The sequence below is a fragment of the Aplidium turbinatum genome, chromosome 17 (assembly GCF_918807975.1).
Source record: "Aplidium turbinatum chromosome 17, kaAplTurb1.1, whole genome shotgun sequence".
NCBI classification, from domain to species: Eukaryota; Metazoa; Chordata; class Ascidiacea; order Aplousobranchia; family Polyclinidae; genus Aplidium; species Aplidium turbinatum.
The window spans coordinates 15,153,571-15,166,071 of record NC_137488.1 but is presented as its reverse complement, the minus strand read 5'-3'; the positions used below and the strand labels follow the sequence as shown (position 1 = coordinate 15,166,071).

The 12,501-nt window shown below is 36.1% G+C and overlaps 1 protein-coding gene across 1 annotated transcript in view; it reads right to left on the bottom strand.

Moving 5' to 3' along the window:
- Positions 1-11,915, bottom strand: part of LOC145786238 (receptor-type tyrosine-protein phosphatase H-like) — a 43,635-nt gene extending 31,720 nt beyond the window's left edge. Inside the window, exons 1-4 of the mRNA XM_082597879.1 lie at positions 11,847-11,915; positions 10,619-10,789; positions 8,374-8,482; positions 6,349-6,651 (exon numbers count right to left, since the gene is read on the bottom strand). Of these exons, the coding sequence (XP_082454005.1) occupies positions 6,349-6,651; positions 8,374-8,482; positions 10,619-10,789; positions 11,847-11,915 (652 nt within the window). The remainder of the gene's footprint in view (positions 1-6,348; positions 6,652-8,373; positions 8,483-10,618; positions 10,790-11,846) is intronic.
- Positions 11,916-12,501: the final 586 nt, after the last annotated feature.

Sequence of the window (12,501 nt, the reverse complement as noted above, 5' to 3'; positions counted from 1 at the left end):
TTTCTTGGGTTGTCGATCATTACCAGGTTTTGACAGGTTTGTCAGGCATTGTCGATACTTATGATAGCCAGTGATGGGCATTATCGGCGATAATTTATCGGCGATAATTATCGGCGATAAGTTTTTATCGCTTATCGTTATCGCTCAATTATTTTTTCAGTTATCGTTTATCGTTATCGCCAAAGGCAATATTTGATTATCGCCGATAATTAATCGCCGATAAATTTTATTTCGGATCAACGCACAAGTGAAAAGGCCATGAAAAGTAATACTTTGACTAGCCACCTAGTTAATGTAACTAAAATTAAAACCTCTTCTTCTTCAGTGCCTGAAGTGTGTGTGCACAGGTCGTTGTCAGGGGAGGGGTCACGCCCCCCTGCAGCGACGGCCCTGACAACACAATAATTTTTAAAGTTGCAAATTGCAATGCAATGAAATGCATGCAACAAGTCTCTTGTTGTTTTGCTGCAATCGGCAATCGCGAGTGAATTTTACAATTAAAATGTAAGCGCACAGGGGGTACAGATTCCTTTGAAGCGAAGCGAAAGAAATTGGCAAGTGGTTTGTGAAAGTGTCGCAATACGAGGCCGCCTGTGCATCGGAAACATGGTCTTTCGCGCCACCTCGCGATCAACTATTTTATTCTTGTGTTTTCTTTTTTTGTTGGAAGTGTTAGTTTTTAGTAATTGTCGTAAAAAAATAAAATCTCTCTCGTCAAAACATGAAACTTACTGTTTTAAGCGCATTAAATCTTTAGATGAGTAGATTAACTAAAATTGCAAGAACTTGCCTTGAGACGTGCGGTTACGTCACAAACTCAGTTTAAAAGACAAAATTTACACACAATAACAACACAAGATCGGTTATAGACTGTAAGATCGATTTTTTTCTAGCTTGGCGATATAACTTTAATCCAAAAATAATAACCAAATGCGTAAGTAACCTTTCTCATTTACCTATGCAACATAGCCTACCTCAATCAAATATTTTTATTCCCACTAATACAGTGCCTATATTGTAATTCTTATCTCAACAACTCAGCATTCTACCATTGCTTTAATGATAGTGTTCACAAAGGAAAAAAAAAAAAATTATCTGAAATTATCTGTAAATTACCGGTACGATAATTATTAAACACGACTAATTTGACAAGCTTGATGGATTTCACAGTATGCACACTTTTACTGCCAATAACGCTTAAGATTAGTGATAAATTTTCAAGCATTTTGCGTTTTTTGGAATTTTTTCAATTATTGCTGACTTTGCTGTAAACAGAAAGCGATACAGCCTACAAAGTTTGGAATTTTTTATGGTATTTTCATTTGATTTAATTATTTTGCCTACTGCACGTAAGCGGCAGTGTAACTCAATTGATAAAAGCATCCAAATGGTATCTGAAGGTATAATTATACGCACGGCGGTTACCTCAGTGGTTTGATTCTGGATCAAGAGGTTGAAGATTCGATACCTACTGCCGCTGTTGCGATTCTATTCATGCTTAACTTACAAAAAGTTTTGTCCCTTTACAGTAGGCTATATTATGTTCGATTTTTCGTCATGTTGATGAAAACAGTTCGTGCTGCATGGGATGGGGCAGCGCTAATCAAGAAAAAAAAATTATCGTTATCGGACATTATCGGCGATAATTTATCGTTTATCGTTATCGCTTAACTTTTTTTTGATTTATCGTTTATCGTTATCGCTTTAGGCATTTTTCGTTTATCGATTATCGTTATCGCTTAACTGAAAAATGAGTTATCGTGCCCAACACTGATGATAGCCAGGTCATTTAAACGCTGCTGTGTTTGTGTATACCGTAAATACGTTTACAACCTACGCAAAATAGAAAGGGATCATTCTGCTGCGCATGCAAAGCTGGGAATAAAAATGCATGAAAATGTTCGACAATGCCTGACAAACGTGTCAAAAACCAATAATGATCGACAATGCCCGGAAATCTTAGACAATGCTAGGAAATGCCCAACAATGCCTGAAAGTAGCTTAATCTAGAATGCCTGACTACCCCTGAAAATGCTAGACAACCCCTGAAAATGTTCGACAATGCCTGACAAACCCGTCAACCACTAATAATGATCAACAATGCCTGGAAATCCTAGACAATGCCTGGAAATTCCCAACAATGCCTGAAAGTAGCTACTCTGCAATGCCTGACAACCCCTGAAAATGCTCGACAATCCCTGAAAATGTTCGACAATGCCTGAAAATGTTCCATAATGACTACCAAACCTGTCAAACACTGATATTGATCGACAATGCCTGCAAATCCTAGATAATGCCTAGAAATTCCCAACAATGCCTGAAAGTAGCTACTCTACAATGCCTGACAACCCCTGAAAATGCTCGACAATTCCTGAACATGTTCGACAATGCCTGAAAATGTTCCATAATGACTACCAAACCTGTCAAACACTGATATTGATCGACAATGCCTGGAAATCCTAGACAATGCCTGGAAATTCCCAACAATGCCTGAAAATAGCTGCTCTACAATGCCTGACAACCCCTGAAAATGCTCGACAACCCCTGAGTATGTTCGATAATGCCTGAAAATGTTCGACAATGCCTCACAAGCCTGTCAACCACTGATAATGATCGACAATGCCTGGAAATCCTACACAATGCCTAGAAATTCCCAACAATGCCTGAAAGTAGTTAGCCTACTCTACAATACCTGAAACCCCTGAAAATGTTCGACAACTCCTGAAAATGCTCCACAACCCCCCAAAAAGCCGACAATGCCCGACAATGCCTACAATGCCTGACAAAGGGTATTTAGAGGTACCCTCTGTGACTGTGATTTGTTTTCAATCGCCAGAATCTCCATAAAGCAGTCCATGCGGAACGAGAATGTGACGTCATCACAAGCAATCCATACGTCAACTTGAAAACGAAGAAAGTTTTATTTAAACAAAAACCAAAAAAATATATTAAAAATAAAGTTGTTTTGCTGTGCCAAGTTTGAAGTCAATGCATACAGCCATAGCTACGCTGTTAGCCTTCAAACATCTTTACGCACCACTGAGTTGCATATATCTATATATAAGATATCTATGATTATACGAAGCCATGTCATAAACTCCAAAAGAACCGGTAGTCTATAGAACTGTAAATCTAAACAATTTAAAAAGTTTGGAATTTTGCTTTAAATTTCAGACCAAATGCTGCAAACCTCAAAATATCCACTGGTGTATTACATAAAAACCAGAGGTTGCAGAAAAAATCTGATTGCAGGTTTGGAATCAGTGGCTAAAAATCATTCAGAATCGATCAAAAAATCTCTTGCAACAAGAAATTTTTTTTTGTTGGCCAGTGTAATTTTTGCTTACACCTCAACTATTATTTATATTAGTATTGGATTTTTTTCTTTGCTGGTATTATTATTGAAACTGTTATCGTCAACAAGTAGGGGTGTAGATTCCATCTTCTAATGCTAACGCCTGGCTTATCCTTTTCATTATCAAGACCCACTAAAGTTTCACGGGCATTGCCACAACTTTGTTGAACAAAAAGTATGGAAATAATTCATGCCTTGTAATCGAGGTTTTGCGTGGTAGGCTACTAGGCTACTGTAGGCTACATAGAATTCAGGGTGTCTAAACTTATTCCCAGTCAGACCAACTTTGATATTGCAGAAGTGCCCGCGGGCCAACAACCCCTGGCAATCTTGTTTTGCGGAAAGAAAGATGCATAGCCTTCACAGCAATATTGTACTATTTAGTGTCATTTTCATACAACAATAATAGTTCATTTCGCAATTATGACTAGGGCCATTTTTATATGACCTTAAAAAATCAATAATATGACTTTATTTTTTGGAAAATATGACTTTATATGACTTTATGTGAAAATCGTTTATTTTTACATGCGAACAACGTCACTCACGGAACTAAAGAGTAAAACATACGCAACATAACAGTAATACACATCCATTTTTATTTTAAACCACTGTTGTAGTACAATTTCATTTAGTGTGGAATGTTAGAGTCTTTGAAGTTACGATTTGGACGTAAAAATGACTTTAGTAAGTTTTACAATCGCTTTGACTTTCGCTGCATTTGATTCTTTCACTTTTGGCATGCTGAACCAGATATTCTCTCTATGTCTAAGTCTCTGTATATTTAACTGTTATATTCTTCAGTTTGCTACTAGTTGTACTGTATTTGTATATAAGTAGACCTAAGTTGAGCTTTTTTGCTTGCTTACCCACTGACTGAACTTCATATGACCTCCCTCTTCAATGCACAGAAGTAGAACAGATTGTGTTGCAACACAATGCAATGTGTGACCTCATAAAATATAGGTCTGTGACTGTAAGTGTTATGTAGGCTAATCCTACAGTTTGCCTTCGTTCAATCAGAAATTGCCTTACTTTCTTAGTGCTTAATTGCTTCACCGCTTAAATTGGTACTTTTTATTTAAAGTATACAACGGTATGAGAGATGACTTTATAAATCAAAAATATGACTATATAACTTAAAAAGCTGATTTATGACCTAACCAGGAAAATATGACTTTATATGACTTCATAACTTTCTTAATATACCTCATAGGGATGCTGTTTTTGCGTTAAAATTGATTTCACGACTTACTGATGCATAGAAAAAAATATGACTTTAATGACTTTAAATGGCCCTAATTATGACGCAACAATAATTTTAACTTTTATCGCCTGGCTTTTGTCTGTGAGAAAATACTATTTTCATTAATACAAAAAATGCAAATTGAATTAGTACGTTTTCTGTGTGCCTGCGGTCCAAAAATAACACATTGTACAACAACAGGCGTGGGTCATACAAAAACGTATCATGGGCCGGACTTTGGACACCCCTGCTATAATTGTTATCGTCAGTCGTCACTAACATAATTCACCGAAGTTACTTGCTCGGCTTTTGCTAAATCATCTCTATGCTTTTTAATGTTTTTGATTTGAACCATTCAAGAACTTAATCGCTGGGAGTTTCTGGCTGCCTCAGCTGCTTTTTTCCAGGTCATCTCTTTTGTGCTCAGATCAAATTGTGGTCAACTGAAGTTTTATGATATTGTTATTCAAACCAAAAAAGTTTAATAAAAGTATATTCACTTTCGCAAATGATTCTAGCAACGCAGTGGTCAAATACGAAATAATAGCATGAGTGCTGCGAATTGAAACTATTGAGTCACAGAGTAATAATTGCAAAGAATGAAAATGAGCCTGGCCAAATACAAACATTAAGTTGCAAAAGTGGGCTTCCAAGTAATCCAAGTCATGACAAGTAATAAATAAAAATCCAGCACGAAACATATTATAGGCTACTTTTTTAGTTTCATAATAAAATAATAAAAAATTTACATAAAATTTTAACGTAAATAGTTTACATAAAATGTAGCAATGCGGTGTCCCTTTACTTTGGGGTTCGGTGCATTGCACCAGCTGAACCCGCGGTAGTTACGATCCTAATGTAGGTCTACATCTGAAGACTAGAAGAGTTATTGCTCATACTGGTTATTGATGTTTCAGTAGATGCAACCGTTCTTGGTCACGGAATAAGTAATTACAATATTTAAAATGACTACAAATTATGCTGTAAAAGTTTGTTGCATTGAAAAAGATCCTGTCTCAATTTTGTGACATCAGCTAATTAATGAACATGATCTAAGTAAAGAAATAATTCTCTTGTATTTTAAGAGATTCAAAACAATTCTTTGAATACAGCTAGTTAGTAATATTTTCATGTGTAGCTTATAAAATCAACCAAGCGAATATTGCACTACAGTGGTTCCCAAACTGCGGTAGTGTACCACATTAGCGTGATAAGCGGAAATCTTCCAAGTGGTACACGAGAAACTCACTTAAGTTGACAATACGTAGTTAAAATGAAATAATAAAATTTGCACGAACTTTCAGACTACACAATGTGCATTATTTTGTCATAATTAATTTTATTTTTAAAGAGGATTTTGAGCATTTATGATGCAACCCCTACAGGTCAGAAGTTTTCAAACTTTTTTCGTTGCAACGCCTTAGGAAACGTTTGCTAGACTTGCGACGTAGCAAGCGATAGGAATTCTAATAATTTTTATTTATTTGATCTTCTACATATGCGACAGCTAAACAGCTTAATAATACTCAGCAGTCTAATATTAACAATCTGTTTGTCGGGGCCCTGTGCTGACCTTCGTTAAACTTTCTTGCATTTTATTGTACTTTTAGAGATTTTCTGGATATAGGTGGTATGCAAACACTGTATGAAACTGCTAAATGGTACGCAAATAGAAAAAGTTTGGGAATCACTGCACTACATGATATACAAATTGAAATTCCATACCAACTATAAGCATATAACTCACGAGTTGTTCCGGTATCTGGCAAACTTTCGTCGCTAATCACGGTATCACTATTTGTTACCGACGCAACAGTGATGATGTAATTCGTGTTGGAAGTGAGGTCGTTGATGACAAGAGATGTTGGTGGAGAATTTTGTTTCGGAGTTGACTTGGTTGACTCTGGTCCGTCCTCAGTTAGTTTGTAAGTAACATCATATCGCATAACAGGAAAATTGCTTCCAATTTGCACGTCATTATCTGCCCACGATATGTCAAGTGAAGTGGCAGTCGAGGTTGATATTTGTATGTCTTCTGGAGCTTTCGGACCTGATAAAATTTGAACAGAAGATTAACAAAATTTGGTTAACCTATATTTCTTACTACTTAAATCAAATATAGTTATTACTATCTGAAGCCTGATCGTAATAACTATATTTGATTTAATTTGCTCTGCTTTGCTTTTTTGCTTAGCATTGAGCACTTTTTTGTAGTAGTGATAGTTTTCATTGTTTTTCTTACTACTTATGTAGCAAACGGAAAAAAATGAAAAAAATTAATAAAAACTTAAAATAATAGTTTTTTAAACTTATACAAACGAATTCATTTTCACACGAGTCTATTCAATTATAAACATCTAAAAATCGATTTCGATCAGCTATCAGCTAGATCAGCGATGTCCAACCTGCGGCCCACCTGAGATTATTGTGCTGCCCGCTAATCATTTTCACTCCAAGTAATATTTTGAACTTCATGGAGAAGAAGCAAAATGTGAACTTTATGGAAAATGAAGAATGGTTAAATTATTTTTCTTTCTTAGTTGACCTCACAGGAGTGCTAGCTGAGCTCAATTTGCATTTACAAGAGAATGGTTAGTTGTGTAGTTCAACGTTCGAGCGAATAAGCAGCTTTACCAGAAAATTAAAACTTTTCATAGCACAATTGGAAGCTGGCGAAATTGGACATTTTCGTAGTCTATCTGAAAGAGCTCGAGACTGGTCTGTAAACTATGAAAAGTATGCTAAGTTATGTGAAGATTTGGTTGAAGAGTTCACAGTAAGATTTTCTGACTTCAAAAAGATTGAAATTGAATTAAAATTATTCAGTGACCCATTTTCATTCCAGTGTGATAAAGTGCCACCTGAATTCCAACATGAACTGATTGAACTGCGAAGTTGAAAAAGTTTGAAAACTTTCCACAGAGAACACACTTTTGGCAGGATTAGCGTAATAATTGGTTTTTGAATCTCAAACTTTGTTCTTAACATTAACCTCATTTTTTTTTTATTTGAGTACAAAGTTTTTCATGGTCTGGTGTCTAAGTTGTCTGTACGCTTTACTCACGTATTCATATCCTGCCAAAACTTGCGTTTGCAACATCAATAATTGCAAAGAAGGGAGCGTTCTTCCTGGCTGTCAGCACAAGGCTGAGCACTCACCAGTACAGCGAGCAATTGTGCTTCGCTAGCCATAACGGTGTAGCTTCCACCCTAGCCATTTAAACCATTCAATCAACTATATGTTTCTCGGCAGCCGATTGTAGCAAGAATTCACGGCGATAGAATCACTCGGCGGCCTCATGAGCGAAACACGGTATTTATCAATTCTTGCTACAATCGGCTGCCGAGAAATTCATTTTTCTATGTTTGTATAGAAAAAACAAAAATTTAATTAAATTTTAAGCTCGCTTGAAAACATTCTATTTTACTAAACATCATAATCAAATGAATTATTTTATCGCAATCGCAGGTGATATTATTCTTATAATGTAGAACGACAAAACTAACATACTTAAACAACCCTTGGCATGCAATATTGCGTTTTTGTTTTTCTTTAACAGTACAATTAACTAATAAGGATGTGAAATCATATTCAAAAGTTTAAGCTTGCAATCTAGGTTTAGACAATTGTTACAGTTCATGCAGGACACTACAGTTTCTGTTGAGGGTCTCGTTTAATTAATTGACTCCAGTTATTGCCTCCACTGGAAATGCAGGAGATCACCTAACTGCATGTTTTTGTTACTTTTTTGCAAGGAACATTAAATTTCACCTGTCGGTATGTTTGTTAGCTTTGTTGATGGCGTACTTGTACTGCCTCCTTGGTTTGAACAAACCGCGACGTCGTACTTAGTCCGTGGTGAAAGTGAGGTGATTATATACTGAAAAATTAAATCGAACTAAAATTTTCTGATATGTATCAATACATGAATAGTTAAAAAAGCTTCAAAACAAATAAATATATTCATACCTGATGTAATTTATTTCATTGACATTAAAATATCCGCAGATACAAAATAACGTTGTTGGCTTGTGTAGAGCAACGTCACGTGCATTACAATATGAAAGTTACGATTGATAAAAAGCTATCTATGCTAGGAACTGCAAACAATATTTTCAAAGCCGACTAGCACAGCCGTCATTAGACAACACAAATTACAAACGATAGACCTTCCTTTACTCCTTTTCAAGTTGCTACGTCAACCATGCCGAGAAGTATATATCTGAATTCTGACCCCATTGGAAAGAATTCAAATCAAACATCGCTTTATTTGCAGCGTCGCTTACTAAAACTATGGTTGGATTGATTTGTTTAAAATTATTACAATCTCTTTATTAAGAAGTAGCTGCAGAAGAGGTAGGCTACTGTTTGTAATCTTCAATATAGTTAAAGTTTACTAATTGTAACTTTTATTCTATGAATATAGTCTTCACTTGCATGACAAAATACGCTGTAATTTGATTAAACCTAACAAGCTAAACAAACTAATGGAATCTGCGTGGGTGCTGTCAGGACAGTTTTGTTGCAAAAATTTATAAGTGAGAAAGGATAGGGATGGGAAAAATATAGCACGAAACAACAATAATAACAAATTCTTAGCCTATAAGCGAAGGCACAAGACGAAAAACAAACTCAATACAAGCTGAGCACAAAAGATGCCCTTACGACATGGAGCTGTGTGTTGAGATCATAGCTGCAGGTTACTGGGTCAAAACCTTTTGTAAATTATGCAAACGCATCTTGCTGATCTTCATAACCACAGAATACCAAATCATTTGAATCCAATCAATCCGTTAATGTAACTGCCCAAAACAACATGATGTGCCCATTTTATTGAACATACTGTATAATTATGTAATATATAGATTCTATGCTGCATTTCTGTCATAGGCGTACGAGCCAGAGGGAAAACTGCCTCTCTTGTTGTAAAAAGTATTGCTAATTTGAACAAAAGTCTACAATTATGTGGGCTGCGGTTGCTAAACAAAAGGCCTTAAATTACATTTAAAAAATTACAAATAGCACAACATATTATTTTGTTGAAAAGAAAATACAAATACATTACAGAAAATACAAAGTAATTCTGCATCTGAGCAAACCTTTTATGAAAATGCCCAACTCAACACGACATAGTTGTTTCAAACGTCTAATTTTGTTTATTTACACAACAGCATCACTGCATCACGCATATCTGGGCATCTACAAAGCATCAAATTATTTGCATCTTGGTTAATTTCTTCATGTAACTGCCCAAAGTAACTCGATGTTGTTGCTCATTTTGTTAAACATGATGCACTTAGTTTAGACGGTGGCGTAGCTATCCGATGGATGTTGTGGAAAAACTCAAGGATTACAGGCTTGTGGGGACGGCAATAAAGGAAAGAAACATAATTAATGAATAAGTTTTCTGAATAAAACATTTATTTTATTAAAATAAAATCCTGTTTATTGTTGCAAAGTGAAGCAATGAGACAGTCATGAGCATATTTTAGAGCAAAACTAAGGTTTTATGGATTTTCGAGCCATTACATCGTATTGATTTGGTCAGTTTCATAAAAACGATTAAACAGATTCCAGATAACTTAATGTTATTTTACTGACCAAATCAGTATCATACAGTTGTAAATAAATGAATTTCATAAAAAAAATTATTTTGTCATTAAAACATCTGCGAGTCTGCCAACATAAATTCTACAGCGGGCTACATATTTGTGACAACTTGCAATTTTTTATATTTACTTAGCAACCTCAGCACAAATAATTGTTGATTCTTGCTCAAAGTTGCGTCATTTTATGACAACAGGAGTGTGTACCTTTTGCCCGTGATTGAGACTGGACTAGCCTATTTTATCTACGATGGTTTTTCGACTTTGTCTTTCATAAATTAATAAATTCATGAATGTGACTACGATGAAGCTGTCAGTCTGCACTTGAATAATTCTATCAAGTAATATTTCTACTTGGGAGTTGAATGGCCAGCACAAAAAATAGGAAAAAAATAACAAAATATACTTACAGGTGAGTGCGCATCATCAACTTGTGCATTGTCACAATTACTAATTGTTGTACCAGCCGGAACGTCTACGACTTTATAAGAATCTGCACCAGCAACGTCGAGCCATGTTACTGTCATGCTTGTTGATGTACTTAATTTCCGCTTTGGTTGCCCAGGAGGACCAATCCCGTGCTGGAGAACATAGTAATCTGTTTAGAAAGTCTTTGAGACAAGTCACAAAAAAAATAAAATTTTTGATATAACTTACAGCATGTAATTTTCTTCAAGAATAAAAAATCTAATACGTTTTCATAAACTTTAGGAAACTTCTTAGTAGTAACTTATAAAATGACTGTTTGAAATTTGACGTTGGGGCAGGCTCACCCGGCTGGGTCCAAGAGGCTAGCGATCGAAGAGGAAGCACGTATAGCCTACATTAGCGGAATACTTAAAGACAATATTCAGGGTGGAACTTTTGAGGCTGCATCGAGTTGATCGGGGATTATGTTGTTCAATGCGTTGACAGCAGAGCAAGGTTGATCGGAACGGGCAAGAACAGCGTTTCAGGGCGAAGACAGCGTGTGATATTTCGAAAGAATTGATTGATTAATACATATCGGCTACAGATCCAGTGATGAATGAAGTTATGTAGTTGATATTAATCCAGTCCCAATTCGCAATATACACGAGGCATTTTATTCCTTTCATTTTTATTATTGAATGTTTGGGTTTGTTGAGACTGAAGCATGTTGATAAAACGACTCTGATTTATAGACAGGTTGATAATGGTGATGGATTTATGAGGCAACAATTATAATCTTATGCCGTCATATAACGTCTAAACGGTTCGCTGTCTTGCGCGCTCGGATACTTACTGCAACGTTTTTGTTGTTGGGGAAAAGGATTCTGATTGCTGAAGTCGTCTTTGCTAAGACGTAGCCCATCCACGAGTGAGCCCGGCGTTCCGAGCTTTCCAGACGCGAGAGGATCCTTCGATTGAAAGGGAGGCCACTTTTCTAGCCACTTCTGCTACCCACGAGCAGGATCGGCCAAGGCCGTTAGAGCTCTTCGGGGCATAGCTCTCGAGGGAGTCTACGACGAACGGAAGTGACAGGACGTTCCTGCAAGGGCACTGCTTGTCTTCCTTTATGTTCACACAAAAGCTGTGAGGCCTATCTTCACTTGATTAAAAGTATGTAGGCTACAGTAGTTTTTGTTGCACGTTTTCACATAAATAATTTGTACTTACACATATCCTGCATGCGTGCATGTAGATCATTCCCGTCAGCAACAGCTTTTTCTTCCAACATGAAATCATTATCCGATGAAGTTAAGATACTTTGTTGCCAATCTGTGGTAGTCACATAAAACACTTTTCACGAAGCTTGAACCGCTTTCAGAGCAAATATTTCTTTTGCGCTATTGAATTGACTATATTATTGCCCAGTTTATTTTAATATTAATAATGATATGCATTTTTTTCTTCTAAAAAAGCAATTTCATTAGTTGTGTAATACAATATCTAACAACGCAGTCTTCATTATCAGTATACTTTGCATCATTACTGCTGCTAAAATACAATATTCTGTAAAATAGCTGTTAGCCCACATTCCAACAGTCTGCAAAGCTGCATGAGTTTAAAATCTTATCTTGACCTTCAACAGTTTCAGTTGATTCAAATGACGTCAGTTATCCTGGTCAGTTACTTTACATAAGCCTCAGTATTTGAATTGCAGTGATTACAATAAGCGGAACTCGTTGTATGGATTCTTAATGACTGAACAGTTTGTGTGTTCTAAGTAAGTAGGTAGCTTGTAATTGTGAATAGCTTGTAAATAGGCTGATCTAGCCTTCCCAAGAACAAAAGTTCTTTACCTTTGTCATCACGATAACAATATTTCCTG